Source organism: Juglans microcarpa x Juglans regia, chromosome 4D (assembly GCF_004785595.1).
Source record: "Juglans microcarpa x Juglans regia isolate MS1-56 chromosome 4D, Jm3101_v1.0, whole genome shotgun sequence".
In the NCBI taxonomy this organism is placed as follows: Eukaryota; Viridiplantae; Streptophyta; class Magnoliopsida; order Fagales; family Juglandaceae; genus Juglans; species Juglans microcarpa x Juglans regia.
The window spans coordinates 23,206,140-23,233,701 of record NC_054600.1 but is presented as its reverse complement, the minus strand read 5'-3'; the positions used below and the strand labels follow the sequence as shown (position 1 = coordinate 23,233,701).

General features: G+C 37.7%; 2 protein-coding genes across 8 annotated transcripts; one reads left to right on the top strand and one right to left on the bottom strand.

Annotated features, from left to right (window-relative positions):
* The first annotated feature begins 6,469 nt into the window (after nt 1-6,469).
* Nucleotides 6,470-12,758, top strand: LOC121260382 (beta-glucosidase 11-like). Of its 5 annotated transcripts, none has more exons than XR_005939709.1 (13): nt 6,470-6,771; nt 6,973-7,036; nt 8,324-8,379; nt 8,622-8,697; nt 8,805-8,876; nt 9,027-9,114; nt 9,228-9,486; nt 9,621-9,736; nt 9,972-10,192; nt 10,464-10,492; nt 10,598-10,685; nt 11,302-11,414; nt 12,261-12,392. XR_005939709.1 is itself a non-coding variant. In XM_041162237.1 (13 exons), exons 1-13 carry the CDS (start codon nt 6,628-6,630, stop codon nt 12,502-12,504), a joined length of 1,548 nt encoding a protein of 515 aa, XP_041018171.1. In that variant the 5' UTR covers nt 6,472-6,627; the 3' UTR covers nt 12,505-12,758. The 5 variants fall into 5 exon arrangements, 3 of the variants coding, with proteins under 3 accessions (XP_041018171.1, XP_041018170.1, XP_041018172.1); XR_005939708.1 differs by having other exon boundaries at nt 10,583-10,685; XM_041162237.1 differs by having other exon boundaries at nt 6,472-6,771; nt 11,324-11,414; nt 12,261-12,758.
* A 672-nt stretch (nt 12,759-13,430) lies between these two features.
* On the bottom strand, nt 13,431-25,545 carry LOC121260564 (E3 ubiquitin-protein ligase RFI2). 3 transcript variants are annotated; one of them, XM_041162497.1, is made up of 7 exons: nt 25,183-25,545; nt 25,048-25,140; nt 22,513-22,685; nt 16,306-16,364; nt 15,043-15,068; nt 14,561-14,942; nt 13,431-14,099 (listed from the first exon to the last, which is right to left on the bottom strand). In XM_041162497.1, exons 1-7 carry the CDS (start codon nt 25,250-25,252, stop codon nt 13,649-13,651), a joined length of 1,254 nt encoding a protein of 417 aa, XP_041018431.1. In that variant the 5' UTR covers nt 25,253-25,545; the 3' UTR covers nt 13,431-13,648. The 3 variants fall into 3 exon arrangements, with proteins under 3 accessions (XP_041018431.1, XP_041018432.1, XP_041018430.1); XM_041162498.1 differs by lacking the exon at nt 25,183-25,545 and adding an exon at nt 22,769-22,905; XM_041162496.1 differs by having other exon boundaries at nt 25,048-25,545.
* Nucleotides 25,546-27,562: the final 2,017 nt, after the last annotated feature.

Genomic DNA, 27,562 nt, shown 5'->3' with positions numbered 1-27,562 from the left:
ACACTTGTTAATATTCTATGAATTAACTAATATATAATATCAATTAGTTAATTATATAGTAATTATAAAAATTAATAATGTAATTTTCATCTAATTTATTATCATTGACTATATAAAATATTTTTTAATTGAGTTTGTTACATAATCCACATTAATAAGTCACTTAGTTTAATTTAGTATTTTAAATAATTTTTTTATTAATTAATTTAAAAAAAGAAAAAAAAAGCTGGACCGATATCTACTAGTCCGGTCTGGTCCCTATGGGTGTTCAGTCTGGTCTAGTATGGAAAAATGATGGGTCCATTACCGAACCGGATTGGCCAATTTGCACCCCTACTTCTGACAGCTAAAGCTTATATGCAACCGCTCCGATTTTCTGCATGACTGGAAATGGCTCGTAAAATTGACTAGCAAGCTTCTGGCGGACACGTTTGAAAATCAATTGCTGCCGATAGGGGTGCAACTTGAGAAACACCATATCGCCTACTTCGAAAGTCACATCCCACCTCTTTTGATCTGCTGTATGCTTCATGCGATTAATGGAAGTCTCCAAATTTGCCTTTAGTTGACGTTGCAACTCATTTCTGGACATGAGACTCTGGTCCACCTTATGCATTGAAGAATTACCATTATGGTAATTTGGAAGGAGAGGAGGCAAACGACCATACAATGCTTGGAATGGAGTCATTCCAGTGGATGCATGGTACGTCGTATTATACCATAGTTCAGCCCAGGGAATGTAGGTGCTCCACTTGCGCTTCCATTGATGAACGCATCGAAGATACTGCTTGACACATCGATTGACCACTTTCGTCTGTCTGTTAGTTTGCGGATGATAGGGGAGCTGAGTTTCAATTGAGTACCTGACATTTGAAAGAATTTGTGTCAAAATGGACTATTAAAGATTTGATCCCGATCGCTAACGATTGATTTAGGAAGGCCATGCAACTTAATAACCCCTTCCACAAATTTTTCAACCACACCGTTAGCAGTAAATGGATGGATTAAAATTAAGAAATGTGCAAATTTACTTAACCTGTCAACAACTACTAAGCTTGTATCCTTGTCGTGGGATGTCGGCAAACCTTCAACAAAGTTGAGAGTAATATCATCCCAAACTTGGCATGGAATGGGCAAAGGTTGTAGGAATCCAACAGGGGGAAGTGTCTCGGACTTCATTTTTTTGGCATACCTCATAGTGAATGTCCATAATACGATTGAGTGCCCTCCAATTTTGGTGTTGTGCGCCTCATGCAGCAACTTAGTGCGTAGAGTCCCACACGAAGAAATAACCACCCTTCCTTTAAATAACCAAAGTCCTTGGCACTGTGAATATGGTCCTTCGGGTTGAGCCTTAGCCACCCATTCTATAGATTGAATGTAAGACTCCCCTTTGTAAGCATCTTTAATCTCCTCCCACAATGTTATAGCGGTTACATGTAGATGATGAAGTACTGGACTATTTGGCTTGATTGAGGGGGCGTCTGCAGCTGAGTTCTTGCGGCCTGGACAATAAATAATTTCATAGTTGTAGCCCATTAATTTGGCTACCCACTTTTGCTGCTCCGGCGTTGCCACACGTTGATTCAGAAAATACTTCAAGCTGCACTGGTCGGTTTGGATGAAGAATTTCCTTCCCAATAAGTAAGGTCGCCACAAGCATATGGCCTTTACAATTGCAAGCATTTCCTTGGCGTAGGTTGACTATGATTTTTTAGTAACTCCAAGTGCACGACTCATATAGGCAATGGGCTTACCTTGTTGAGTTAAGACTGCTCCAATCCCCTCTCTTGAGGCATCGGTTTCAATGGTGAAAGAATCATTAAAATTAGGCATAGCCAGAGTGGGAGTGGTGGTCATTGCTTGCTTAAGAGCCGAGAAGGCTGTTCAGCCTTTTCATGCCATCCAAACTTCCCATTTTTGAGTAGGTTGGTGAGGGGTTGAGCGATGATGCCATAATTTTGAACGAACTTCCTGTAGTATCCAGTCAAGCCTAAAAAACCACGTAATTCAGAAATATTAGTAGGTTGTGGCTATGCGAGCATGACCACAATTTTTTGGGCATCAATCTTCACTCCTTAAGGTGTGATGATATGCCCCAAGTACTCCAATTATTGCTGGCCAAAGACACACTTGCTTGCCTTAGTAAAAAATTTATGCTGCCTCAAAATCTCCAAAGTTTGTGCAACGTGCATCACATGCTTATCCCAAGTAGAGCTATATATGAGAATATCGTTGAAGAAAACCAAAATGAACTTTTGAAGGTAAGATAGAAATATAGAGTTCTTGATGGCCTGAAATGTAGAGGGTGGTGCATTACAAAGGCCAAAAAGCATTACAAGGTATTTGTAATGGCCATTATGAGTGCGAAAAGCAGTCTTAGAAATATCAAGAGGATTTACTCTTACTTGGTGATATGGTGATATCTGGCTTGTAGATCCAGCTTCGTAAAATATGAGGCACCATATAATTCATCTAGTATGTCATCCATTGTTGGAATGGGGAAACGATTCTTGATGGTGGTGTTATTAAGCGCGAGGTAGTCCGTGCAAAATCGCCAACTACCATCATTTTTTCTTTACGAGTAGTACCAGCAAAGAAAATGGACTGGTGCTAGATGAATATGTTTGGAATCTAGCATCTCCTGAAACTGCCTTTCGATTTCTTCTTTTTGGAAATGGGCATATTTGTAGGGGCGTACATTAATCGGTTTGGTGCCCTCTTTAAGTGTAATGCAATGATCTACCTCGCGCACAGGTGGTACACACAAGGGGTCTTGGAACACGTCCTCATACTCCTGTAATACCCGCTGCATGTCTTGATGCTTTACGTTGTAAACTGCACCCTATAAGGTGTCCTCTGTGGTTGACAGAAAGCATACTGCAAACAACGTATGGCCCCGTCGACAATCCTTTGAGATCTCTTTTAACGTAGCCTCCTGAATATCTTGCTCGTCTAGTCCTTGCAGCCTTTGGGCTTGATTATTCTAGATGAAGTCCATGCCTAATTGCTTCCAATTACACGAAACCCAATATTTCTAACCATTGGATGCCCATCACTAGATCAAGGCCCGATAAGGGTAGAGAGAAGAGGGTGAGGTAAAATTCAGTGCCTAGTAAATTCACCAATACCTTATCAAATTGCCCTTGACATTTTAGCCGTTCGCCATTAGCAACTTGAACAATGAACGGTTTCGTTGGTACTACTGGTAAACGCAGTGTGCTTTCCAAGCGATCACTAATGAAGTTGTGCATGGATCCACTGTCGATCAACACCATCACTTCGTGGGAGCCCATCGATGCTGTCATACACATTGTTCTCGGGGCAGTCCATCCCATCAATGCGTGTAACATGATTTCGAGCTCCAATTCAGGTTCTTGCACCTTTCCCGTGTCTCCATCTTGGTCAGCCTCCAATACTTGTTGATCAGTAATTTCTTCACAGACCATGGTACCTGCACCAACAATTCCTTCCAAGAGTAATAAATGTGGTTTTTGGCATTCATGCCCAGCTGTGAAATGTTCGTTGCAATTAAAATAGAGGCCTTGCACTCTCCTTCTTTGCACCTCCTTCCATGACAAACATCTGATCGGGGCCGCAAGCGTAGCAGGAGCTACACAGGTGGCTTGTGGAAGAGCTCGAGGAGCTCTTGCAGGTGGTAACCACACAAACCTTCTCTGCCGTGTGAGTTGATCGTCCCTCATTTTGCCAAGTTAATGGCATCTTTGAGAGGCTGTGGTTTAAACATCTAAATCTCATCAACAATTTCAGCCTTCAAGCCGCCCATGAATGTCCCTACTAATGCCTTCTGATTCCATCCTTGGACCTTGTTGCCGAGCTTTTCAAACTCGAGCTAATATTGCCTCAAAGTTGCTAGCTGCTGACTCGGGAGAGAGCTTCGTCGAAGTCTTTACACTTTGATGGTCCGAAGCGAGCCCAGAGCTCTTCTTCGAATTTCCCCCACGAAATCACGTGTCCTTCTTCCCGAAATGTTCTGTGAATCCACTACCACCACTGGTTAGCTTCTCCTTCCAAATGATATGCTGCCATGGCAACTTTTTGGGCTTCTGCCGTGCCCTGGTACTCGAAGAATTGGTTCACATGGTTGAACCATTCTGTTGGGTCGTCCCCTTAGAATCGAGGGAACTCCAGTTTTGCTGTTTTGGAGGAGACAACCTATTGTATTCCGTCGTTGCCTTCTTGGTGATGGTTGCCGTGGTTGGGGTTCTCTTGGTTTGTGAGCAAAACATCAGAGAGGTGGTTGAGAGTTTCTTCCAAATGGTGAAACCTGTCAGCCATGCCAAACTCCATCCTGTGTAACCCATCTTGAACTCCACCGAGCCCAACCTCCAACTGTTCAATACGTTCTTTATTGGTTCCCATAATTAACCTAGCTCTAAGGCCAATGATAGGTCCCAAACACAGATAATACAAACACTAAGATAATTGGTTTTCTCTTAGGGTGAGAATGTATCACAGTTTACTGGAATAATTTTTGTACCCTTTCATTGATAACTCACGGCTGCTTAAATAGTAGACCATGTTCATAAAACTGAAAAATATAGTATGTCAAAAATAGAGGAACAACCTAAGGCCACTAACAGTAACCGACGCCTAATAAATAAAATAATAAATAACAAATGAAATAATAGAAATTGACTCCACGTACTAACTGAAATAAAAATGCAATAAAAAGATAATATCAAATAGAAATTTCTCCAACTATTACGACCCAGTCTATGCAAGTATGCACGCCATTTTCGTGCACTGCATCTTTACGTCACGTCTTTACATCCCGTTTGCATCGCACGTCTAACCCCTTTCCATATACTTGGGATTTGGCTTTAGGCCTCTCTTCGAACGACGTGACATAACATTCCTTTTCGGACAGAGTTGTCAAGTTAGCCGTCGCCTTGGTAGGCAAAGCTGACCATTATAAGGTTTGGTGAGTGGAATGTGTCTGGATCATTTATTTATTTATTTATTTTTGATACACAAGATCACAAATTAGCTGGTAAATTTTTAAAGCTATAGACTTGGTTTGAATCTCACTTTTTTTTTTTGTTGATCTACTATGTCACGAATCATTAAAAGATTTAAAATTTTTTTAAAAAAATATACTAGTCATAATTTTACTCTAAAATTGCAGTGACTTCTTTCTATAATGCTGACAGATGAGATGAGATAAGATGAGTTGAAAGTTTTGTTTATTTTTATAACTATTTTTATCTCATTTCATCAAATTATTATAATTTTCATAAATTTTTCACACAAAATAAAAGAAACAATTCAATTTTTTTAAAAATTTAAAATAAAAATAATATTAAAAAATATATTATAACAATATTTTATTTAATTTTTAATTTTTATCTCAACTCATCTAATCTCTAATAACAAATGAATAAATGTCTAGCCATTATGCGTTATTACTAATTTGGTAACGTTGGTTCTTGGATTTCGATTTTGGATGCAGATTTGTTTGATAAAATTTAATTTTTAATTAAAAAAGAATTATATTTACAAATGGATATAAAAGACTCTACACGACTAATATATAATAATTTTATTTCTAAGAGAGCTCAATTGTCTTAATTATCTCACCAAGTGAAAAATAGAAAACACCCAGTAACAATGAATGGAACATCCATTTTCTTAATTTGAGTCATGCCAAATACAAAAACAAATTAAAATGATTACTCTCTCCAAAAGTTAAAAGTTCTTGAACATACAAAAATCTAGTGATTGATTGAAGTGTTAAGGGTTTTGGTCTCAATGATACATTGTATTCAGATGTGGCTAGTTTAGGTAGTAGAGTATTTTAGAATGCGAGAATATTCTATTATTATTTATTATTTTATTATTAATTTTTATTTAATTTTTATAATTATTTAATATTTTATAATTATTTATAAATATTTGAGCCGCCTAGATATAATCTTAGGGTGGGGCTACTATGCCGCCCCTCCTTTACCGTGGCTTATCGTCCGATCATTCTTTTTTCTATTTTTTTTTATATTTTTTTAATACATTTAAATATTTTTAAAAAATAAAAAAATATATCAATACACTTAAAATTACTTCTTTAATCACTATATAAAAAAAAGTCAAGCAGTCACTTTGAACGATCAAAGTGGAAGGCAAAGTAGTGTTTTCCATAATCTTAATACTCTAATTCGTGGATGCAAATAATTTCTAATGTCACATCGTATCCATTAGACAGACAAGTATGGGATTTTAACGTTGGTAGTAGCCATTTCAATTTTCGTAGCCATTTTTTATTTGTCCAGTTGCGTTACAAACACTGTTTCTAGAGACAACATACTTGGCCGATTTAACGGAATTTGGGAAATGGGAAGGCAAAACGACCACGTTTCTCTCCAATATCTGATCATGTGTATATGTCGCATTGTCGTGCATGCAAAACTTAATACAAGCCGTATATACGTAACAAAATTTGTATGGAAGCAAATGAATTATCATCAATCAGATCGCGACAAAGGACTTTGTTCGCTCTCTCTCTCTCTCTCTCTCTCAGAGAGCGATGATGGAGAACAACCTGAAATAAATATTCTAACACATGCATTATGCCAGTGATAGAAAAAGCAGGTGCAAATAATAAGGTGGAAAATGATGATGAAGCTCATCTCTTTGTTGCTAATAAATTTAGTGGTGATGAATGTAGCAGTACTGGGAGTTTATAGCTCCAATTACTTTAGCAGGGATGACTTCCCACCTGCTTTTGTTTTTGGTTCAGGCACCTCAGCTTATCAGGTCAGTTCATCTCTGCATGTCTTTTTGCAATTCATGGCTTCCAAGGTACTACTTACTTGCTTCTGCTTTTTTTATCTATATATCTTTTTTTTTGGTTCTGAGCTAAATCCATAATTAGAAGAATGGAACAAAAAAAGGGGGAAAAAAAAATTATATTTTGATGAATGATTTATGCATGCATGCATGTCTCATGTTTGAAAGGTGGAGGGAGCAGCAAGCGAAGATGGGAGGACTCCCAGCATTTGGGATACCTATGCACATGCCGGTACTCGGTCTTTTTTTAAAAAAAAAAAAAAAAAAAAAAAAGGAAAAATAGAAATTTACCTGTTTTTGCTATTAGACTAATTTTCGGTGATTTTAATTTTAATTTATTTTTGCCAAGACGAATTTTTTTATAGAAATATTCAACCGGGATACAGACAAGAACTGCATGGTTAATTGGAAGAAAAAAAAGCTGCTTTGTCCACCAATTCTTATCGCTCTACTTGACCGCTCAGGAAAAAATTTTTATTTTTTATTTTTACTTAATGATTAAGGAAGTGATTTTAAGTGTATTGACGTATTTTTTAAAAATATTTAAATATATTAAAAAAATGTGAATAGAAAAATAAAATAAAAATGTTGCAAAAGCAACTAGTGGTAACAATGAGTGGTGCTACTCAGGTGGCAGAGTAGCACCGTTCTAATTGGAAACCGGACAAACAGTACCTCCAAATCCATCCATTATTACGGAATAAACAAAACCATGTAACACAGCTCTTTACACAACCTTTTTCACAATTATGTTTTAAATGAAGTGGTCTTTTTTTTAAAAAATTCCATTATTTTCTCAAAATATCCTCTTTTAAAATATAGCTATGGAAAGGGTTATGCAAGGATCATGTGTGTTTCATTTACTGATTCAAAGAAAAAGAACCAGCATGGGAAGTTGGAACTGTTCTTGCAATGCAATATAGACTTGTTTTGCAGCAGCTGCTAGTTAAAGGTGCTCTCTATGGGGAACTGGTCTGAAGCTATAGCCGAGGGATTCCAATTCTATGTCATTAATTAGCAAGAGCTGACAAAATATACATATATAGCGTCATGATATCGTTGGAGGCAGCTAGTGTATACCACATGCTCTGATATTGATGACCATTGCTCTTTTCCTCCTCTCAAGTACATTTAGAACAATCAGCAACATTACTTGATATTCAAATCTTTTGCTGATATTTGAAATCTGTAAATTATGCATTAATGTATATAATTTCGTGGTTGAAAAGCAAATCAATTTTCATAGTATGATCGAAATCATTTTGCATATTATCTATGGACTTATAAACTTAGTAGGCCTATTATCCCCTGCTCCTTATCATGACCATGATGTTCGGTTATACACATAAGACTGGTAATCCATCTTTTTAATTGTTAAAGCCTAAACATGAACTAACATTACTTTACTCGAACTGTCTGCACTGTGCGCATTGGAAAGAGAATAAAAGAAAAATCATCAATATGCCCAAAGATAAAAATTTGGTACTGATGATTGTAATTTTCCTTCTCAAACTTACAGGGAGAGCACATGGTGCCACTGGAGATGTAGCATGCGATGAGTATCACAAGTATAAGGTTTAGTCTACATGTTTCAATTGAAGATCCTTTAATAGGAACGATTCATGGGCTTTTTTTCTTTAATAGAAATGCATCATGGATTTTTTCTGAGGTCAATTAATGCTTTCAATGTCATAGAGGAAAGAGAAATTTCCTTTCATGTTTGTACAACCGTGGCTGAACCAACGCCATCTTCATTTTTTTTTTCTTTTCTGGAGTTCAGTCGACTTGTAATCAGGTTCCTCCTATATCTCGTGCAGGAAGATGTGCAGCTCATGGTGGACACAGGCCTAGATGCCTATAGATTTTCCATCTCATGGTCAAGACTTATTCCAGGTATGATCACCAAACTATGATGCGCTATTAAATAAGAACCATCATATTCCTAGTAATTGTTTTTTGATTATACATTTATACAAAAAATGCTTGTGCTATCCTTTCAGATGGAAGAGGACCTGTCAATCCAAAGGGTTTGCAATATTACAACAATCTCATCAATGGACTAGTTAGCCATGGTTAAAGCCAGTTTTCCTTTATAATGAACTTAAAATATAGTTGCTCAGTGTTCCCAAATTGCTAACCTATTCATACCTTAGGATTTTTTTTTTTTTTTTTTTTTTTTTTTTTTGTTTCCAAAACATTGCTTTTCCTCTTTGATTGTGCAGGAATTCAACCACATGTTACATTACACAATTATGATCTTCCTCAGGCACTTGAAGACGAGTATGGAGGATGGGTTAGTCGAGAGATTGTGTAATGTTCTTAAATCTTGCAAGTTTCAATTTTCCTTTTGTGCTTGGGGTATATTCTCTCGCCAAGTATGGCATAGGAATCAATACTATCAAATGATCTATATCTGGATGCAGGATAGACTTTACTTTTTATGCAGAGGTGTGCTTCCGAGAGTTTGGAGATAGGGTTTTTTATTGGAGCACCGTTAACGAGCCGAATGTGTATGTCCTGGGAGGTTATGACCAGGGATTTACACCTCCTCAGCGATGTTCTCCTCCATTTGGGGTGATTTCCTGCTCCAAGGGAAATTCTTCATCTGAGCCATACACAGCTGCCCATAATATCTTGTTGGCACATGCTTCGGCTGCAAGATTGTACATGACAAAGTATAAGGTATCTATCTAAAGCTTTCCATAAGAGGAGTTTCAATATATGATATGTCAATTACTCAATCAACAGCGTCCATATATTTTACTTTTATGAAACTAAAATTGGGTTTGTTACATAAGACACGTACTTTGATGCAGGACAAACAACATGGATTCATAGGGCTCAGCATCTATGCTTGGTGGCTAGTTCCTCTGACGGATACAAAAGAAGATGCAATTGCGACTCAAAGAGCCATTGATTTCCAAGTTGGCTGGTAACCTCTTTAAACCTTTCTTTTTCCTCATCTCATTATTTGTTTATATAATGGGTCTCTCTACGCTATGCTTTATTGCATTTCATTTTAACTTCTATTAACTGTAATTTCAATTTTATGTGGGCCAAAAACTAGTAAGAGTTGGGGCAATGGAGGAATTCCTCTAGTCAAGTTTCATGATGTTTTTGGGACTATTTAAAGCCTTAGACTGTAGTGCACCTGCTTTGTGTTGCAGGTTTCTAGATCCTTTGGTGTTTGGAGACTATCCAACTATAATGAAGCAAAATGTGGGTTCTAGACTTCCAGCCTTCACAAATCTTGAATCCAAACTGGTAAAGGGTTCATTTGACTTCATAGGGATAATACATTACAACAACATGTATGTCAGAGACAGATCCAACAGCCTGAAAATGGACTATAGAGACTACCACTTGGATGCTGCAATAGAACTAATCCGTAAGTCTCTTTGCTTATCATTACAAATGGACTATTTTCAGTCTACAATTGGTCATGTTCACCGAGTCAGTTTCACTCATTGATTTAATATTCTCTATTTCCATATAGTGGCACATTAATTCTGTATTATTCTGCCTTGATAAATGAGTTTAGATCAATTAATTGTACTCAAACAAGTGATCCAGGCGTTTTCTGATAAATATTATTGCTGTATTTCCATATGCATCTTACGAAAGATGAACAGAAATAACTCCTCATCTGGTTGTGTCAGAAATTCAGGGGAATTCCTCGGCATTTGAGGTGAGAGTTGAAAGATAAAACACAGAGTAGAAGTTTTCAGCCTGAAGGTAGGATTGTGTTGGTTTAAATTGTTTACACTTCACTAACCAGCTTTATTTTATCAAGTTGCCAATTGCACCCTGGGGTCTGCGAGGAGTGCTGGAGTATGTCAAGCAAGTTTACGGCAACCCTCCTATTTACATTTATGAGAATGGTCTCTCTCTCTCTCTCTCTTTCACTCACACACACACACACAGAGTAGGGTAGTTTCTCCTTGTTGAGAATTGTTTTTGTTTTCTTCTCTTGTTCCTTTCAGAAGTGGGCATTGTGTTTGGTCAAAAAGTCTCCCATACCATAATTTTACTACAATCATGAAATGATTTTCGTATTTTATGAAATTTTATGATGATTCCTGTACGGACCAAACTTAATGCAAACCTTCACCCTAGGACAGCCGAAAACATTTGCTCCCAACCCCCTGCGCGCATGAATGGTATTAACAGAACAATAATGTTGAACAAAAAGTTGATATATTTTTTAATCATGCCAATTTGTATGGTCTCTTAAACCCATTAGATGGTTGGCCATCATGCGTTGAGCATGGGATAGCGTCATAGTGATTGATCTCTATGGCCACATGTTTCCTACCTCTAGAACAGCTGCAGTTTGCTGGAAATTATCAAGAATTACTCAACCATCTTATAATTAGTTTTGTCATTGTGAACCGCACTATAAAATTGTTGGTGCAGCTTTTGGTGGGTTGGTTAGGATTGTACACCCATTATGCAATGTCTTTTCATCATGTATCATGCATGACTTATTGGTTGAAGCTGGGATGGCATCTCATGTTAGGTCAGCGGATGAAACGAAATTCAACATTGGATGACATATCAAGGGTGAAATATATGCATGGATACATTGGAGGTGTGCTTGATGCATTGAGGTATGCATTGCCTAGCTAACTACCACTGGATAAAATTATTCCTTCATGCATTCCATAAAGAACTTTCATAAGATGTTAGACTTCTAGATTCAATATTGAGGACTAAAAAAATGGACCTCTCTCCCTAGGCACACATTACTATCTTAATGCATCCATTTGTGACAGGGAAGTAAGGCTTTTTAAGATGCAGAGCACCAACGGTAGTCACAATAAAAAACAAGATCTTTCATTATTTGCACTACCTATATATGCGCACACACACACCCTCTCTTTCCTAATGAATACACACAGACATACAAATTCCCTCAAAGAGAAGTAAGAGAAGTGTAAGACTCGATCACAATTCTTCTACAATGACTTGATGCGCCCTTAATAAATTGGACTCAAATGAATGCATCATGGTTTTAAGGGTGGTTCAGATGATTCTGGCAAAAATTTAGGTCAATGTGAGACCAATTTCTTCTAATCAACTATTAGCTCACATTCTGGAGCGCTCTTACAACCAATATATCCAACTGACCATTATCATTCAGGTACTACTATGGCTTAAATTCATCACTTAGTTGTTTAGAATTTGTCAAACACCTGTGTATACGATCATTAATTGGGTATGCGCACTCATAATCAAAATCTCCACTTTATAAGTTAAAATTGCATAAATATTTGAAAAAGAGCATACATTGAGGTTATTTATGCTTCTTACACTTGAAATAGAACCATCTGTTGTCTCATTGTCGGTCTACTCTTGGTTTATTCAGATTTTTTATTGGATATGATATATTTTTATATATTTTTGTACATTATGTAATTCTTTCCTCTTTCCTTCCATTCATAAAATTCTGGAAGAAATGGATCAAACACAAGGGGGTATTTTGCATGGGCTTTCATGGATGTGTTCGAGTTATTGGATGGCTTTGGATCAAGTTATGGCTTGTACTATGTAGATTTGGATGATCCGGATCTGAGAAGATACCCCAAGCTATCTGCAAAATGGTACTCGCAGTTTTTGAAGGGAGAAAGCATCAGCCTAGATGGAGTAATTGAACTTAAGAAGAATCTATCAACTCCAGATGATGCTCACCTTCAGTAATTTCTTTACGTATATATAATATGGTACACTGGTAGTGGTGTTGGGAGCAAATGCTCTTACCAGTTGTGTACTTACTTGTATTGCTTATGAGGGAACCTACAAATGTCCACGATATGATTATTAAACAATTATTTAACAGATGGGCAGAATGTTATTCTTCCTTCTCATATCTTCTGTTTCAGTAAGCAAACATTCACATACATGTATGAAGAACATGATAGAAAGATTATTCAAAAGATACGCCCTTTTTCTTCTGTTTTTGTGGTGGGAAGGGGTGGAGGTTTGAGAATCAAGAACGTTTCTACGTCCACGGCTCCCAGGTAGCTGGGAGCCACCGTTAGTTATTTTGGTGTATTTTTTTTGGCTTTTTTTTTTTCTTCCTTACATGTATTTTTTTTAACACTTTTAAATATATATTTTTTAAAAAAATCACAACATCATTAACAAACACTTTCTTAATCACGAAGTAAAAAATAAAAAATAAAAAAATTGCCAGCGGGAGCTAGGAGCAGTGGGACTAGCATTATTCGAGAATCAATGACAATCACCTGCATCACTTTTGGGAGCTATAGTCTTCCAAATTTGTGTGAATCGACAAGTTCAAAAACACCTCCACGATTCCTTTTCAAGAAACTCCTGAATTTTTTTTTTTCTAGGCCGTCTTAAGGCAACTTTTTCATTTTCTTTTACAATGCCTAAATAGGCTCAGAATTTCAATGAATTGCCATCTATTTCATAATGGGGGATCCACGTCATTCTTCACCAGTTGACAAAATTGAAAGAGAATACTACCCTAGAATACAAAAGCTGTTTGGAATTACAGCATGTGATTCCAACACGGCGAATCCCTGTACTTCCTGGGAAATTTAACAAAGTGAATGCAATGCAACCACCCATACGAAGTTAAATGAACAAATTTCGGGAAAGAAACTAAAGTTCTAGCGCCACTAGAATGCCAAGAGATTTACAGGATCTGTGTTTACAAGACAAAACAAGTTCTTAAGAAATGTACAAAAAAATGGGCAAATGCTTGGGAATACCCACAGTTAAGTTCCCATCATAATTTAGATTGAATTCGTTTGGGAGTTTCGAAGGGATAAATTGGTTTACAAACTTGTGCAACTACAGTAGGGGAGCACACCCTCTAGGACCGGTGACTACGCCATACACCGCTAGACCTGCTAACAGAATCAGAGTCAGCAGCAGTTTGATGAGATGATCCCCATACTGAGTCCCTGTCTGATACCAATGGTGGGAAATGAGACAAGTGCTCTCTTTCCCATGTATCATATCGATTCGGCAAAAGATTTTCTACTTCATGAAAGTTTGGTACTGAAGGAGGTTGAGGAACGATATGAAAACTGCCACTGCGATCGGGTTGTATGGGGGCAGGCACTATTAGAGGCAAAACCCCAGGACCCTCGATTCTCCTCACCACAGGAGTGCTAGGTGAGGGAATGCCTGGCGAATTGCTAGGTCGTTGCTGAAGATGGAAGGCATGGGAAATATGGATCACTTCATGGGTTTGAGCATTGGATCCTGGATAATGAGGAACACCTGTGGAGACAAATGAGTTTCCCGCTCTAGGACTTGACCTACAAAGATATAGGCATAGAATATTTAGAGTACACTTCATAAAAATAATAAATAAATAAATAATAAAAACAAATAGGGCTTTTTTTTTTAAGTAACGATCTGGACATTTCACTCTGACAATTGTTATGATAGAATATGCCCTTTTATATCTGTTAGAATAGATTTTATTTTCAGAAAGAGAGTGACAAAAAGGACATGTACAATTTGCATTGTGGGAAATACCCTCCACCTTGTTAGCAAAGAGAACTCGTTTCTCACAACTATCAGCACTAAAAGTAACAAGTTATGTCACAAAAAGTTCATTGACTTGCAGAGCAATAATGCAAAACTATTCCCTTTTCCATCCCAAATGGAAAAACCCTAGATATCCATTCTCTGAGCTTAACGCCTTATCCCCACGAAAAGAAAGAAGAAAAAGAGAGAGAGAAAGAAAGGAGGAACCTCAGCGTAGAAAGCTCACCCATGAGCGTAGAGCAGTGGGTATGAATGAAATCTGGACCTTGTAATAGGATCAGAATCACTGTGAGTAGATACCCGTATCACAGGTGGAACAGAAGCTGGATCAGCACCATTGATATGGCTACCAAATTGGGAGAACGGAAGGGAATGATGGCCCCAACCATGGTATTGGATGCTACTGGCGGGAAAAGTATGGGGATTAAATATCTCATTGTGTCCAGATAGACCATTCCAGGGATAAATGAAGTTAGGTTCATCAATGCTATCACTAGATCTCAAGGATGCAGGTGGAATTGGTCCAACGTATGCAACATAATGATGAGCTAGAGATGATGTGGAAATGGGCTCAGCAGGCGTGCCATGGTGTTCCTGCAAGTTGTGATCTATGTGGAGGAGAAATCACATTCATATGTCATATAGTAAGAAAGGAAAGTTCATAAGTTTTAAATGTGGAAAAACCAATAATAATAGTGGGACACTTACAGGTGGTAGACGGAGATTCCACTTCCCTGAAGATAGTATCAACACATCAGAGACAACGATGAATATAAACATTGGGAAAGAAGCTGGCCAAGTTTTTAACCAGAAAATAGATGGTGAAATTGTTCAGAAAAGTAAATGCTATTCAAGTTCCACCTAAAAATCCCAAAAAAAAGAAAAAAGAAAACACGAGATATTAAATCCAATGAGAATGCTTAGCTCAATATAAAAAACGCGATTAATATAAAAAACAACATACCAGTAAGAAGCATTATAATGAATTTATTAATAAAACTTTTGTTTACCTATAAAAAAAAGCATTATAATATAGACTCGCAGAAATCTAATACTTACTTTTGAAGTGATCTAAATCTGTATACTTTTTTTTTTTTTACAACTAATAAGAGAATTTTATTGACAAGTAAATAGGCACAGCCCAAGTACACAAGAAGTATACAAGAGAAAACACCTAAATACAAGCTAGGAATTAGAAAAGGCTAAAAGCAAATCATGAATATTATCTCCATTCAATACAAGAGCCTTAGCCCAAAAACACAAAGTACTAAAGAAAAACTCTCTAAGTTCTCCCATTGAGCGTTCTCTATCTTCAAAACATCGCCCATTTCTTTCCAACCATAAGCACTACATCAAACATGAATGGATCATCTTCCATATGGCAACAATGCGACGACTCCCCTTAAAACCTTGTCAACAAGCAAAAAGATCCACCACTTGCTTAGGCATCACCTAAGCAATACCCGTCCTACCAAAAATCTCATCCCACAAAGTCTTAGCCACCTCACAATGAATAAATAGATGGTCAACAGATTCACCATCTTTCTTACACATAAAGCACCAATCCACCACAAATAATCCACACTTTCTCAAGTTGTCCATGGTCAAGATTTTTCCCAACCACCAGAAAAATGCAACCTTACTAGGCACCTCAGATCTCCAAATACATTTCCAAGGGAATTTAGATCTCTAAATCTGTATACTAATATGAGAGCATTCAGTGCCCTGATTGTACACTCTTTATCCTCCCAATCAAAATTCCTGCTTTTGCTTTTTAGCCAAGTTATAATTACCATTACCAATTGTAGGCCCCAAATGCTAAAAAGAAAGGGACGTGCACCAGTGCAAGAAAAGAGGCTCCTTCACAGGAGTGATTCACGCTAAAATGTATTTGTAACTTGCATAAACTGCATCAGGAATCAAAGAAAAGAATATCAAATATAGAACCACAAAAGGGAGATCTAGCCTTACTCAAAAGATGGAGGAATTCGCTCTAATTCACCAAATGGACACCACTGAACTCTAAATGGCTGCAAAAGACATTTGAAGAACAAAAGTCAGAGATTTGAATGTGGTAAGAGACTGTGCATGTATATGATATGCAAGGAAATGAGTATCTTTCTGCCAATGAGTTTCTTTCATATGTTTTTCATGCCCTTCATCACTCGTATCTTTTTGCTGCCTTGTCAATTGACCACTTTGCTTTTTCACCTACTGCATAAAGCCAACGCCTTATTTTGAAAGTAATTCCTTTCTTTTGTGTCAGATGTGCGCTAACTGCTAACCTTCTGTCTTTTCTTCATTTTGTGCCATTTTTTTTTCAAAAGTAAAAATAAAATATAATAAAATTTTTACATTTGGGGCCTCACATGGGTGGGGGCATTAGGCAATTGCAAGGGCTCTGTGTATGTGACTCTCCATACTTCTTTTGTTTTCTCTCCAATACGTCATCCTCTTCGATGATGGCCTACATTGATTAACGGGGAATTCTTTTCTAAGAGAGATTAATTTAAAGTCAGTGAGAAGCATGGGTCTTTCGAAACAGCTTGTGTTAAGAGTCATGGTGGAAGGCAACTCCATTCACGTCATTGAGGAGAGCTGGATAGTCATGAAGGAGGTGTCTCTAGGGTTGCATACGGTGAAATAGTTCATCAGAATGTTGGAGGATTGTGCAATATCAGGTGATAGAAAGGAATTCAATGTTTCTTTGAGGGATGGAAATAGGAGCTTTATAGCTTAGAGATGCTCCAATGTCCACGGGCGCTTCATGGCATTAGTGGAGTATGGTGGTGGTGGCAGGCAAAAATTTTTATTTATACCAGAAGAAATAGAAGGTAGGGGATGAAAGGAACTGATGGTTACCGTACGAGAAGTTCAAGATAGTCTGAAGGATGGAGGTAATGCTGGTCAATATAGAGGGAGGTTGGGTTCCGGTCGAAGGCAGGAAAACTCTGGAGGAAGGAAGGTGGCCCTGGGGCCGACGGTGGAGGCTCAGCATCACTCCTACAAGGAGGTGTTGAAGCAACCGACGGTAGTGGTCCCAACTCAGTACAAGGGAGGAGGAGGTTATATGGAAGTGGCAGGCGCACCCGTTGCTCATTGGAAGGGTGGTGGTGTTGTCAGGCACGATGGAATTTCGGCAGGGGGTGGTGTTTGTCAAACTCTAAGGGAGATGGAATTGCAGTTGATGGATTTGTAGGAGAAAGTGGACAGTTTTATTTGCAGTGTTGAGAATGGAAGGGGAATGGCTTGGATGCGGACAGAGGCCCAGGTGGAATAAATTATGAAGCCAATCCAATGGCCCAGAATTTAAGCCCAATGACCCAGTGCTATGAAGGACCCTCGGGCTTTGATGGGGCGAAGGGGAAACAAACGGTGAAGCCCAGTGTAGTGGGCCACTCTAATGGGCCTCTAGCAAGGGGCTGAGAAAAAGGGAAAAACAAATCAGGCCATGACTTATCCCAATTTAGTGGCGGGCTTGAGGAGGAGGTGAACTTGCAGGGCCGTTGGGAACCAGCTACCCATGCCGGAAAAGCCTCACGCAACCTCGCGACAGGCCAGTGAAATGTTCTTGGAGGCTCAAATGGTAAAAACAGCAGATGAAATAGCAGTAGAGGTGGTAACAACCACAGCTGCGGGTCAAAACTTACCGTCTGACGTCGGTTCCTCGGCCCAGAAGGAACCTCTGGTGAAGGAGCTTCAGGGAACATAATCCCCGGCGAAGGATCTACAGATTATCGAGCTTACGGAGCGTAGGGCTAAGCCATTGTCCGGTGGTGGTTTGTCGGCCCAGAAGGGGTAAAAATTGACGGTAGAGGGCAGGGATCCTCCATTGGAGTGGATGTCACCTCTGGAGAAGGACTTGCAGAGCGTCAGAATCCTTATGGAGGGTGGCGCTGAGCTTGTGGGTGACCTACGATTGTTGGCAGCTATGAATGAGGATCAAGATTGTGAGGGTAGGTCTATGTTTTCTGAAGGAGAGATGGGGGACTAGACGGAGATGCAGTGGGCACCAAGGGAAGGTATTGAGACGGCAGATGAACCCCCTCCTCTAAATTCTTTGCCGCCATGTTAGCCTAGATCAGTTTCCTCTGGTTGGGTGTTACACAAGGTGAAGGAAATTCAAAATTGTGTGGGGATTGAGTGTGAGGGGTTTGAGGAACAATTTATGGCATTGCTCACGACCATTGAAGAAGGACATGCTTAGTCTAAGAAGTTGGGATCTAAAACACAATGGGAGCTAAACAGATTGACAACGGTCTATTAATTATGAGGGCAAGTCAAGCAGAGGAAAAGCCAAAGGGAATAGGCCGATAGTTTCTTTATGAAGCCAAAGATGGTATCTTGGAATGTCCAAGGACTTAATGAGTAAAACAAGCGTCTTCGGATAAAAAATCTGCTTCAGGAGTGGAGGGCGGACATTATTTGCTTGCAAGAAACTAAGTTGGAAAGTATTTCAAGAAGCATGGTGTGTAGCTTGTGGAACTGTCCATATGTTGATTGGGTGTATCTTGCATCTCTTGGGGCCTCAGGTGGTATATTAGTTATGTGAGATCGAAGGGTAGTTAATAAAATTGAGGAATACATTTGGGAATATACAGTAGCATGTTCGTTTAAAAATGTGGAAGACGACTTTATGTGGGCCCTTGCTGGAATTTATGGGCCGAATCTAGGCAGTCAAAGAAGCCTTTTATGGGAGGGAGTTGCAGGGTTGCATAGTTGGTGGGACATGCCTTGGTGCATAGGAGGCGATTTCAATGTTGCAAGGTTCCAAAGCGAAAGATCGTGAGAGAGTAGGCTTCGACCTACAACGACAGAGTTTTCAGATTTTATATTTGATTTGGGTTTGGTGGACATTCCTCTCATGGGCGGAACATACACATGGTCAAACAACCAAATGTGGTCTAGATTGGATAGATTTTTAGTCTCTTTGGATTGGGAAACCCATTATCAGGAGTTATGTCAGAAAAGGTTAACTTGTCACTGTTTAGACCATTTTCCCATCTTGTTGGATTGTGGAGGAATTCGTGGAGGTACTTCAAGTGCAAGAATATGTGGTTGAAAATTGAAAGCTTTGTGGAAAGGGTGAGGCAACGGTGGTCCTCCTATCTAATCCATGGCACCCCAAGTTTTGTTTTGTAGGTAAGCTGAAAGCTTTAAAAAGATATGATCTCAAGATATGGAATGCACAAGTTTTTGGAGATGTAAGCGATTGAAAAATGTCTCTATTGGAGGAACTCTCTTGGAAGACAAAATTAGTTTTAGAACTTGAGAGAGTTACTTTATTGGAGGAGATTTCATGGCACCAAAAATCTCGGGCATTGTGGCTGAAAGAAGGAGATCGAAGCACGAATTTCTTCCATAGTGTGACCAATTCACATAGGAGGATTAACACCATTGAGATGCTAAACATTGATGGTGCTGTCAACGGAGCTTCCACTGATTCAGGAGCATGTTGCTGGTTTTTTTGAACAATTGCTTACTGAGTAGGCAGAGTGACGGCCAAAACTTGATGGATTAGCATTTGAGACCATTGAGTAGCAAAGTGTTGCCTGGTTGGAAAGGCCTTTTGATGAGATAGAGGTTTATGAAGTGGTGAGAAAGAGGGTCCAAGACAAAGCACCTGGTCCAGGTGGTTTCTCTACGGGATTCTTCCAATCCTGCTAGGAGGTGGTGAAGGATGATATGATGAAGGTTTACCAGGAATTTTTTTCATTTGAAAAGTTTGAGAAAAGTCTCAATGCCACTTTTATTGCACTTATTCCCAAGAAAGTTGGGGCTTTGTGTGTTAAAGACTTTCGGCCTATTAGTCTTGTGAATGTGGTGTATAATATTATATCCAAAGTTTTAGCAATCCGTTTGGGAGAGGTTTTGAGGAGGATTATTTCAAGACCCCTACTTATCAAAAAAAATTTCAAGACCCTAGAACACCTTTCTTAAGGGAAGATAAATGTTGGATCCAGTGTTAATTGCCAACGAATGTTTAGACAGCAGATTAAAATATGGAGAACTGGGTGTTTTATGTAAGCTGGATATGGAGAAGACATACGATCATGTTAATTGGGACTTCCTAATATACCTGCTTGTGAGGTGTGGATTTGGGGAGAGATGGTGCTCATGGATTAGGTATTGCATCTCGACTGCGAGGTTCTCAATTTTGGTGAATGGCATTGCAATTTGTTTCTTTGCCCGTTCACGTGGCCTAAGACAAGGCAATCTGTTGTCCTTGCTTCTCTTTGTCATTGTTATGGGGGCGCTTAGTAGAATGATATTTGCTATGGTCGACAATGGCTATATGGCTGGATTTTTGATTGGTGACACCAATCGGGGGACTCTTAACATTTCTCATTTGTTGTTTGCAGATGACATTTTGACATTTTGTAACGCAGACCAAAATCAGATTTGCTCTTTAAGGGCACTCTTAGTTTGCTTCGAAGCAATGTCTGGATTAAAGGTGAATCTTTCCAAGTTAGAGTTGGTTCCAGTGGGAAATGTTCGCAATCATCGGAGGTTGGTCTATATTCTTGGATGCAAGGTCTCCTCATTCCCCATGAAATACCTTGGTCTTTCATTGGGAGCCTCTTCCAAGGCTAAATCTATATGGGATGAAGTAATAAAGAAGATTGAACGCAGATTGACAGGTTGAAAGAGACCGTATTTGTCAAAAGGTGGTAGGACCACCTTAATCAAGAGCACGCTGTCCAATTTACCAACTCATCTCTTATCTTTGTTCCCGATTCCAGCAAATGTGGCCATCCGAATAGAGAAATTTCAGCGAGATTTTTCATGGAGCGGTTTGTGGGACGAGTTTAAGTTCCACCTGGTCAAGTGGGATAAGGTATGCTCTCCAATTTCTATTGGTGGGTTGGGAATTAGAGAGGGTATTCAATCGGGCTCTTCTTGGGAAATGGTTGTGGCTATATAATATGGAGAGGGAAGCCTTATGGACAATGGTGATTAATTATAAATATGGGTGCATGTGGGGGCGGGGGCGGGGCGGAGTACTAGGGAGGTACAAGGGGCAAATGAAATGGGAGTTTGGAAGCACATATGTAGAGGTTGGGGGATGTTTGCTCAACATAGTAGAATCGTGATGAGTGAGTTCTAAAATAAAATTTTGGCATGATTTATGGTGCGGAAATCAAGCCCTTAAAGACACATTCCCTACAGTTTTTAGGATTGTATGTAAATAGGAAGCATCCATGGTGAATCTCGTGGAGATGTCCGGTGGCTCAATCCACTGGAATGTGAACTTTACGAGGGTGGCTCATGATTGGGAAGTTGGTAACTTTGCTGATTTTTTCAGAACCTTGTATGCTATGAGATTGAGTACTCAAGGAACTGATAAATTGTGGTGGATGCCTGCTATAAAAGGGGTTTTTTCTGTCTGTTCCTTCTTTAAGACCTAATCAACCCACAACACAATTGCTTTCCACGGAAAAGTATTTGGGGAAATAACCAAGGTGTTTTTATTTTTATTTTGCTAGGACAGCATCTCTAGCAAGATCTTGACTATGGATAACTTACGGAAACGTCGAGAAATTGTTGTGGACTGGTGTTGTATGTGCAGGAAAAATGGCGAGACTATGGATCATCTTCTACTGCATTGTGAGGTCGCTATGGGATGATGTCTTTAGAAGATTAGATGTAGCTTGGGTTATGCCTGCTACGGTGGTTGAGCTCTTGGCCAGTTGGAAGAATTTGGGTGGAATTTCACAAATCACAGCTATGTGGAAGATGATGCCTATATGCATTCTTTGGTGCCTATGGAAGGAACAAAATTATCGGACTTTTGAAGATAAGGAACAAACGCTAGAGGAGATTAGATTGTTCTTTGTGAAAACTTTTTTCCTAAGGGAAAATGTTGTAGATTGCAATGGTCTAGATTTTAATGATTTTCTTGTTTCTATCTATCTCTTCCTCATAACTAGGTGTAAACTCTTGTGTACCCCCTGTGTACTTGGGCTATGCCTATTCTCATTAATAAAATTTGTTACTTATAAAAAAAAGTCGCCTACCCCATGAGCTAGAGAGAGATGTATAAGTCCAAATCTATATTAAAACAGACATACAAATATATGGGGGAAAAGTAATATTAGTTGTCTTTGCAAAGATACTGATGAAAAGAATATGTTTCTTCAGATTCACTAAAAGAGAAATGAGTAGTGTTTGTTTTACCATTTCAAAGTAATGTAGGTCATAGGGATCCTCATCAGGATTCCAGTCATCCACGCCAAACTCTGGAAATGAATGAGTAGAGCCATTTGCATATAACCACTGGCCTTTCTCAACCTTTCGGCAATTTGGGCACTGCATTTCTCCTTTCATATTGAATGCAGAGCCAATGCAGTCTGCAGAACATAATACAGAAGAATGCGTAACATGTACAAGCGTGCATGACATAAGTAAGGAACATTGTCAACAGTGGGGATACCATATGCGGTGGTCTTGAAAAGGAATTAGTTACACTGATCTCTTCCAAGGTTTCAAGAAATGACACCATATTTCCTCCTCATAGATACTAACCTTCCTTAAATTGAAAGGTATTATACACCAACCACCATGAAGGCACTAATATCCATAGAAAAATTAATTGCTAGCAGGAAAACATTAGTCAAAGAGTTGTTAAATATATAAATTATTATTTCTCATTTAAAAGTGCATCAAATTTACGCTCACTAACCATTGGTACAACCAGATGTAAATGTGTTGGTATATGTGTGCATGCACATTATATGAGTGAAAATAAAGCCAACCCTTTCTAGACAATATAAGCATATGATTCATTAATTTTTCAAATAAAATCAACAATATGCAACATTTATTCATAATTTTCCATAATGGAAAATTGCATCTCTTTTCAGTTGTATTGATGCATATATATTCATCTTTTGCCAAGGGTAGATATCATTTATATAAATATTCAAAAGTATTTCTTGATTGGCTCAATAAGTCCCATCCAAGAATAGTACTAAAGTGATGAACTAATTGGGCAAACAAAAACTGGTATAATGATGCTATTGTTAGAAAAGGGTGAAATGTAGAGAAAAAAATTGTTGACAGAACAGCAGTAACATTTGAGCTCATCCAATAACTTTACATAACCAGCTGCCATAATGACAGTCAACATACTTTCTCGATAAACTGAAGATGCTGCAGCATGTCAAATGTGTAAAGCCTCATGGAATAACAAATCTCAAAGAACATACTTTTTTTGATAAGTAAATCTAAAAGAACAAACCTTTTTTGATAAGTAAATCTAAAAGAACATACTTGTGAGACATTAAATTAACATGCAACAACAAGGCCCATGCAGTTGGTGATGTCATCAACTCAACATTTCAAAAAGTTGGTAAGTCCAGTTTGTTCTCTAGATTTTAAAGTGGGTTCACTGAATTGATTACTCCCTCCCTCCTTCCCTCCCTCCCTCCCTCCCTCACACACACAGGCCACGAGCAATTCTCCAGTTACCAGTTAAAAAAATATGCATTAATGCCCCGCAATTTCAACCTCCTATGAAATGAGGCTCCCAATTCGATACAGCACAATAGTTTCCCTCCCTTTGAACTCAATCCCCTCACCTTTAGTTCCCAACAACCTTAGAGTTGTGCCACCTTTGCTTTGTGGTGCTTTACGTAAACTCAATATAAATATATATGTAATGAACCTTATGATACAAGAAGGTAAAAAAAGCAGCAAATGATTCTCTGGAACATGAGAATTTGAATGGGAGAAGATTGCTTCAGGCAATTAGTGTGGAAAGAGATTGAAAAATCTATATAATTGCATCAATTCAATATATAAATGATGCTAATAGAAGCTTCTTGTGAAAACCATTGGGTAGCTCTATCTTTTTCTTGCCTTACTAAAGACAGTAGTATATACAGATTGGAGGGAGATACTCATCCATTTCAAAAGGCTGACTACAAAACACTGTTCATTTTATGTACAAGTTTTTGCTTGATGTTTCAACATTTGTATGGTGAAACAGGCCTAGTTCCATATCGCCTAGAAACTAATACAGCAATCACTCTAAGCCCAAAAAGGAAAAGAAAAGCAGTATCAAATTACTGTGCCTTACAGAAAGAATCGGTTCCAAGATAAAGAAAAAATCGTTGGCCCGTTTCTATTACCACAAATTTCTCCGACTATCAAAGCATGAGATCCTTCATCTCTTCCTAAATAATCCGTTCAGGTTCAAAAAATTTTTTCCCATGGTACAGCGATTTTGTACCATTAATCAAAAGCAAAATCTTATATCTCACCTACTGGGCATTAAGATTCCTATTCAATTTTGCTCACGGTTTCCTATGCTTTATTTTTAAAAGATTTTTCCAGCAAGCTCAATTCCCTTAGTAACTCAACCAAGGGTCTACATGAAGTAAACTTTGACACCATGAAGAGGTCCTTTGAAAATCCAAGTAAACAGCCATGCCAAGAAGGATTCTGTCTGAAGCATTCAAAACGCCACAACAGCAACTCCATACAGCCCCTAATTCTAAATTTATAATGACACAATACTCTTCGTAAATTCAATTTCATTTCTCCATAGACCCCAGAGTCTGTTCTTATCCTTCCGTTTTAAGACAAACCCAGAGACCAATTTTGGCCATAAGTTTCAACAATTCCAATCACCGAACAAGTTTTCTTCAACCGACTGAACAAAACAACAAGAACCAAGGAAACAAAAAGAAGAAGACAAATGTCGCTTACCCAGATGGAACTCATGCCCACATTGCAGCTTAGCCCTCGATCTGCCCCCATCATCGGACACCAAATCCAAGCAAATCGAGCATGAAACCCCAGAAGCTTTAGGCGCCACAACCCCAGCAACATCACCACCACCACCACCACCACCACCATCACCATCCATTTGAAGACGATGGTGATGAGCAGTTTGTCGTTCCAAGCCCACCATTTCCTCCACTAACCAAAACCCACAACCTATATTTCTGCCAAAAATCCGAATCTCTCTCTCCCTCCCTCCCTCCCTCTTTCTGTTTTTCCTTCTCTCGTACCTGTCGGATTACGTGGTTTGGAATTCACATTGACTATCTTGGAATCTAATGGGGAATAATTTAACTAACAAGCACCGGAAAATGATTACATCTCAAGAAAACAAGCACCGGAAATTGGTCCGGGTTTCTGGGAGAACGACGTCGCTGCTATTCCATCGTGTTGATTTGCTACTTGTAGTGGCGACGTTTTAGATTGTTATCTTCGTTTATTTCATTAACTCTTCTCAATTCATTATTATAATTTTTTCAAATTCTAATATAAAATATAATAAATAATTTAATTTTTTTAAATTTTAAAATAATAATAATATTAAAAAATAATAATTTAATAATATTTTATTATCTCAACTCAACTCACTTCAACATTCAAACGTAACATAAGCTTCGGAATTCCGAATTAAATACTTTTGGTAATACTCGAGATTGCTACCAGTATCGTTTGTTAAATCGGATGGATTAGTTTTTAAGTCAAGAAATACCGCCTCAATAAGTGTGAATAGAACAACAAGAAAGAATTAACTTCTCAAGGGGTTTTTTTTTTTAAATTCCATGGTTTAATTTAAGAAAATCATATCAATAGTAATATATTTCCTAGCCTCTCAAAAAAAAAAAAAAATACTAACATTGGAAAAATTGTAATATAAATAACTTTCTTTTAGATATACAAATGAGTTAGTTTTGTAAGATTATATATATATATATATATATATATATATATATATATATACACTAAGTCGGGATAACGTGCAAAGCACGTTTGCCTAGTTCAGTAAAATATCGATATTTATAAAATGTTAGTTTAGAATATAACATAATCAAATATATATTTACTGTGATATATCATTCTGTGTCATCTTGTACTGCATCAATAGAGACGACGTTGAAATTCTTGTGTTGCTGTTGGTTGAGTCGATTAGGGTCTACCAAAAGTTCAATCATCTATTTTTTTTGCGAAACTTCTGCTACAAGATTTTCTATATATGGTAGATACTCCTGTAAAAGAAATTTTTAATAGGTTTCCATGATTAATAAAAATTTAAAGAACAAATATGCTAAAAATTGATGTCTTATAAATTAACACAAATCTTTGAATGCAATGTTCTTAATTAAATTACTATGCATGTTATAAATAAAAATAAAATTGGCATAATAAACAAGTATATAAAAATCAATTTAAATGATTTTTGTTATAATTTGTTTTTAATAGTTTTTTAATATAAAGCTCAATGTGCTCATAGATAATGTAGTAAACATGTTAAAAATTTTAAGATGAACTTTTTTACTCACAATGATAAAGACAATGGAAAACAAGAAAACATACATCACCAGTGTGCTTCATAAGCTCAACTGCCGAACAACCAAATGCTTGCTCTACAACTTCACCAAACATAACAGCAGACAGTCTTCCTGTACCATCGTCGAGTTCAACATATGCTCGACAACTATAAATTTAATAGAAATATCATTTTAAGTTAGAATTAACAAAAGTTATACATTAAATCTATTACATCACTGATTGTGTAAAACAAAAAATTTGAAAGATACATACCGTGGCTAGGAAATGCTTTGGTGTTTGCAATGGTAACAAAGGAACGTATCATTGTAATCATACACAGTTCCTTTATTGCAGCCAATGCATGACATATAAAAAAATATTTGGCGCAAGTCAACCACAAATATCTTTGCCTTTATACAAAATCTTGCTTTCTACATTACATTATAAACAATTTTTTCGGTGAATTGATTCTATAAATATTTGAATTTGTTACAAAGAATAGGATTTTACCTGCATGGGTTGTAAACTTTTGATGATCTCAGCAACATCACAATTCTTGATTATTTCTCGAATACCAATAGAAGACAGAGATGTTGACGGGTATGTCAAGCTTTTTGCAATAATACTTTCAAGTAATAAGTCATTAATCACTGACCTTAAAATTCATAAAAACAAATATGACATAAGAAATAAAAATAAAGAGATTTCAATATTCAAGTGGCATGAAACAAATAATGACTTATTTGTGATAATTACCACTCTTGCAATGAAGTTGCTTCAGGAAGAACAAGATTGATCACAAATTTACTTTTTGGACGCGATGAAAGAGACAATCCTTCATTGGAAATAGAGATCATAATTAACGCAAACATATACAATATAAAATAAAATATAATATTGTTAATAATTAAAAATACCATTATAAGAACCAACT